The sequence below is a fragment of the Poecilia reticulata genome, linkage group LG16, assembly GCF_000633615.1.
Source record: "Poecilia reticulata strain Guanapo linkage group LG16, Guppy_female_1.0+MT, whole genome shotgun sequence".
Taxonomy (NCBI): Eukaryota; Metazoa; Chordata; class Actinopteri; order Cyprinodontiformes; family Poeciliidae; genus Poecilia; species Poecilia reticulata.
Window position 1 is genome coordinate 6,421,008 of NC_024346.1, and position 5,848 is coordinate 6,426,855.

Sequence of the window (5,848 nt, forward strand, 5' to 3'; positions counted from 1 at the left end):
TGAAGCAGCTTTTTATGTAATGAACTGAATGTTTCAGGTGGCGACGATGGCAGCTGTTAGACAGCAACTCCTGGAAACTCTGGGCAAATTAACCCAGGAGGAATATTTCGTAAAACTTAAAGAAAGTTTATCAGACTCTACATTACCAGAAATGAAGGTTACCAGGCACTCCTCTTCACGAAGGTTGGAGTTCAAACCAGAGAGAGCAGAACTCGTTGATGAGCTGATGGAGAAATTTGGCCGTCTGTCTGTTAAAATGATCGATCAGTTTTTGATTCAAATACACAGAGAAGATTTGGTTGAGAATCTTCCAGGTAAGAAATGGATCCGTTTTGTTTGTCTGATGTTTAATTTGTAAAACATAAAGTCAAAACTTCTATTTATTGCAAGTTGTTTTTTTTTTGTTTTTTTGCATTTTTAATTATTCTTTCATCACAAAATGTTATGACACATTTTTCTGAATCTTTTGTAATTTTTTTGTTGCATTTTGATTAAAATTTGTTTTGCCATTTTATTTACATATTAAATTTTTTTTTCCTCAGATGAATCTTCCTCAGATGAATCTTCCTCAGATGAATCTTCCTCAGATGAATCTTCTAAGGATAAATATTCTGAATTAGATTCATCTGTAAGTATGACTGTATTAAGCACATATTTAGTTCAGTGGATTAAGTTTTAAACATCTAACCTTTTGTCATAAATTTAGCTAAAGTAATTCTTTTAACCTGTTTTTTTGTTGTTTTTTTGTTTGTATTTTTACATGTTTTGGTTAAATGAAACAGGCTGTTGCTCTCTTGAAAGAAAAACATTTTTAATCTCAATGAGACATTTCTGGTTAAATAATGATTTCACACAGACATGCTGAACATGGAGTCAGCTTTGAGGCGGTCAGAACCAACCTGATAAACTGACTCCAGTTAGTAATAACTTTGAGAAAGTGTAACTTTGTTTAAAAATTCCCCCTGGAAAGATTTTAAAAGCAGAACAATCTCTCCAAATTAACATGACTCTGAATTTTGTTGGCCATCTCATGACTTCACCAAGTCAGGAATTTGTGACTTTGTGAAGAAATTTCAGATATTTCTGTGAAACCCATGAATTCTGCTGCATTGTCATTTAGAACCAGACATCAGAAATTAACTTATAAATATGCTTCTATTTCTAGTGTCTTAATCAAATATTAATGTCAGAGGAACATCAGGATCTTTCTGAGAAGCTTCAGAAGTTGACCTGGAAGACTTTTGAGAAATTCAAATCCTTTCTTCGGTTTTCGTGCTTTGAGAAAAGTCTTGCACAATTACCAAAGTCCCGTCTAGACGAGGCGGCTACGCCACAGTACCTGGCATGGCTGATGCTGACGGAGTTTTTTCATTCGGATGTGTGGGAGATGGTCAGGGACGTTCAAACCGACATGAATGATCTGGACCGATGGCTGACTGAGAACGGCTTTAAATCACAAGGTAGGAGCTCCATTGATGTGTAATATTTCTGAATAAACCCTTAGATTTCATTTTACGTCTGTTTCCTCCTTCCTGTCAAAAACTGTCTCAAAAGAGTAAAAAGTCCCCAAAGGAAAATCAGACATCTCTTTATTTCCATAAAAGCATCTGTATGTTATGGTAATAACAACACCAAGAATAAAGTTAATAATTAATATTTATTGTTACATAAATAAAGGGCCCTGCGACAGACCGGCAACCTGTCCAGGGTGACCCGCCTCTCGCCTGAAATGTCTCGCTGGAGACATTTCCTCCTGACCCCACTGAGGACAAGGGTGTTGGAAAATGGATGGATGGCCATAAATAAGAGGATTTCCTGTTAACTTCATGCATTCGTTGTCAATCCAATAACATTTGACCCGAATTCAAACACCACTTCAGGCGGACAAACCCGTGTAAAACACTACAATCGTTCACTGCAAACTTATGATGCACTCGGTTCACTGCAAAATGATTTCATGCAATCCAAGCCCAAGATCACAGTCCAAACAGGATCAGGTCCCAGATATTTAAGATCAGCAGCGACATGGAATGGGAATGTTCTGGGAAGAGACCCAAAGATGAAATGCAGGACATACAAACACAAAATAAATGGAACATTTTTAGTCTACCCTTACAAACACTAAAGGGAGACAAACCATCCTAAAGATGGCGGACTAACAAAAGCAAAGAAAATCAAACTCTAAAGAACAGCAGGAAGCAGTGATAGAACTAAAAAAACAAAATACCAAAAATACTGAATGCTTATAAAAACCCTTCAGTCAAATCAATCTAAACCAAATTAAAGACACAGCCTACCATAAGCCGACACTCAAGGTCAAATCCTGAGGATCTAGTGTCACCCCATCCAACTAGATCAACGATATAAAAAACAACATTCATTACAGTCTGATTAAAAGCACAGATGTGTAAAACCTGCAGCGTCGAATATCCACCTGTCCAGGCAATGCCACGACCAGAACATCAGTAGAGGATAAAAACACCACATCAGCACTGGCTGCATTATTAAAATGATCGATTTAAAACAGTTTTCCTCCACAGCCCAACACGCACAGGAAAATGACACTTGGCTCTTCCCTTATATGGAAGCCTTGGTTGTAAGCAGGGAGCGCCACCTTGTGGTAGCAACTATTACATGTAATACAGCACTTTTATTTTGCTTTAAACATCCATCCTTTTTCTAACACCCTTGTCCCTCAGTGGGGTCAGGAGGGTTGCTGGTGCCTCACCAGCTACCGTTCTGGGCGAGAGGTGGGGTCACCTGGACAGGTCACCTGGACAGGTCGCCAGTCTGTCGCAGGGCAACACAGAGACACACAGGACACACAACCATGCACACACACACTCACACCTAAGGAGGATTTGGAGAGGCCAGTTAACCTGACAGTCATGTTTTTGGACTGTGGGAGGAAACCAGAGTACCTGGAGAAAACCCACCATGCACAGGGAGAACATGCAAACTCCATGCAGAAAGACCGGGGCCGGGAATCGAACCCAGAACCTTCTTGCTGCAGAAGGTTCTGGCAGCAGCTCTACCAACTGCACCACTGTGCAGCCTGACCTTAAACATCTTCACTAGTTATCCGTAAAATACCACATCAGCTTCAAGCTTCTCATCTTCCAAGCTCTATAGCTGTAATGAAGTGGTGAAGTTCAAACTAGATGATGCAACTTCTGCTAATCAGCATTTTACTGTTTTTCTCCTCAGATAAAAGTTCTGTTGGTGGAAAACCTTCTCTGGACCAGATGGTAAGTGCAGCTGCAGAATGTGACTGCAGAGGTCGGCTTTGACTATGATGATGATTTATTATTTTAAACACAAATTATTTATTTAATCTGTAAAATGAAGTCTTGGTAAAATCCAGATGCCTGGTTCAGGTTTGGTTGCATTGAATGTTGAGGGAAATTTAGTTTTCCTAGAAAAATAAAAATAAATAAAATCCTATTTATTGATTTTATTTTATTATTTATTTAAGCTTTTTTGAATGTCCCATAAAGTGCTACATACATTTGATCTATTATTGTTTAAAAGAACAGACATTGCTTAGGGAAGACCTCTGGTGTTTTTTGTCTTTTACTGTAATAGATGGAGAAGCAGAGCAGTGATTTTCACCTGATGTTGGAAACATTGAAGGATCTGAGTGATGATGAACAGGAGACGTTCAAGAGACTCATGAGTCCCTTTTACAACAAAATGTTCTGCGAGAATCCCTATTACAGCACAGTGTTCTCCGGGAACATTCTGGAGACAGCAGACCTGGAGGATACAGTGATCTTCATCATGCAGACATGGGGCAAATACTCTTTAATGGTGGTCAGGCGTGTGTTGAAGCGCTTCAGGAGGAAGGATTTGGTCCAGAAGCTAAGCAGCAGCTCAGCCTCCAGAGGTAAGCTGATAAAACCTGGAGATTCAGAAATCAGTCTCACACGGTTCTTCTTAACATGTTTCATTTTTTGCTTTAACAAAGTGAGATCAGCAGTGTGATCACAGTTAGGAAGGTGAGTTAATGAATGAACCAGCATGTTGGGCTTCATCATGTCAGACAGCAGAGTGAGTGGCAGCTGCTGCAGATCAACTTTTATCTGTACAGCACATTTCAACAGCAAGGCATTTCAAACTGCTTTACATCACAACAAACAAAAACACAGTCATTCAACATGGAATCAACAATCTAAACATCGCATTAAGTCAAGTATCGTCACTAAATTCCTATTTTATCACGTTTCAAATAAAACTAACCAGGTGGGTTTTAGTTGAGATTTAAAGGCTCTCAGTGTTTCAGCTGTTTTACAGTTTTCTGGAAGTTTGTTCCAGATCTGTGGTGTATAGAAGCTGAATGCTGCTTCTCCTCATTTGATTCTGGATGCAGAGCAGAACCAGAACCAGAACCTGAGGGGTCTGGAAGGTTGATACAGCAGCAGATCTTTAATGTATTGTGGTGCCAAACCGTTCAGTGATTTATAAACTAACATCAGTATTTTAAAGTCTATTCTCTGAGCTACAGGGAGCCAGTGTAGGGACTTTAAATGCTGTTATGTCTCCATCCTCCTGGTTTTAGTCAGAACAGCAGCAGCAGCTTCTGGATCAGCTGGAGAATTGATTTATTAGTCAGACCTGTGAAGACGCTGCTGCAGTAATCAATGCGGCTAAAGATAAACGCCTGGATGAGTTTCTAGATCTGAGACATCAGTCCTCTTATCCTGGAGATGTTCTTCAGGTAGTAGCAGAGGTTTTCAAGGTGTGGGAGAGCTAGTCCCTCCTCTGATTAACCACCGTCATCAAATAATAACAAAGCACCTGGTGAATGTGCCTGGTGAACTCTTCCTGTCTGCATTTTCCAATTGGGGGTGTGTATCCTGCCAGCAATGGTATGCTAAGCTAGTGGTTTGATAAAAGAGGCTAACGGCTGCTGGCCAACAGCTGTTGCATTTGACAGGATCCTGATCGTCTCTCTTCAACCCAAAACATTATTCAGCAATGCCACCACTTCTCTAAGCACTTAGCTGAGCAGACATTGATGACTTGATTGGAAAAATATCAGCCAGAAATCGCTGATACCGAACACACATGAACCAGAACAACTTCAGTAAAAACTGATGCCTCCTTTCAACTGAAATGATGAGAAAATATTCGATTACTGCGTATAAAAGCTTTTCAGTAGTTTATGTGACAGATGAAACTTTTTTACTAGTTTTTTAACAGTAGTCTTTTGCAAAATGTTCTCCATAGCATGTGAAACAGTTGATGTAGAAGTTGATTTTTGTCACCTCATAACTTTTCACTGAACCTTTAAACAGGCGTTTTCATTACTTTGGACTTTTTTCCATTATTATATTGAAATGCTGACAAGCTGCAATCCTTCTGTGTTTTACTGTATTTTCTTATCAACCACGGCTGCTGGTCAATTTTCATAAAGTAGATTTTTACAATGAAACGTCATAATGTGTGAAACAGTTCTGCCATTTTCTTCACCAAGTTAGATTAATTATGCTCTCAGTATGTCTGTGTTTTTAATTGTAATTTTCCATAAACAGGTTACAGTTTTGAACTGTTAAATGACGGCTGGCAAAATATTATACTGTAAAGTTTCTTGTATGTTCTGGTTAAATTTTCATTTGTTTTACTCAGAGAGGCCGTTGGGAAAACAATCTGCTCGGATACATAAAGTGAGTAAATCCAGATGTTCCAGATCAGTGGACAGCAGAGATAATTATTATTATGATTATTCTCATCTCTCTGTGAAGAAACGTCCTGAAAAATGTTCTTGAATCTCCAAGGTGGCGACCATGGCAGCTGTTAAMGACGTTCTTCTGGAAACTCTGGAGGATTTAAATGAACCTGAATTCAT

At 39.1% G+C, this 5,848-nt stretch overlaps 1 protein-coding gene across 1 annotated transcript in view; it reads left to right on the forward strand.

The window, feature by feature from the left end:
* The window catches only part of LOC103477759 (uncharacterized), a 10,171-nt gene extending 4,371 nt beyond the window's left edge, over positions 1 to 5,800 (forward strand). Inside the window, exons 6-9 of the mRNA XM_017309324.1 lie at positions 1,317 to 1,460; positions 3,208 to 3,248; positions 3,586 to 3,886; positions 5,778 to 5,800. Coding sequence (XP_017164813.1) covers positions 1,317 to 1,460; positions 3,208 to 3,248; positions 3,586 to 3,886; positions 5,778 to 5,800 — 509 coding nt within the window. The remainder of the gene's footprint in view (positions 1 to 1,316; positions 1,461 to 3,207; positions 3,249 to 3,585; positions 3,887 to 5,777) is intronic.
* The last annotated feature ends 48 nt before the right edge of the window (positions 5,801 to 5,848 follow it).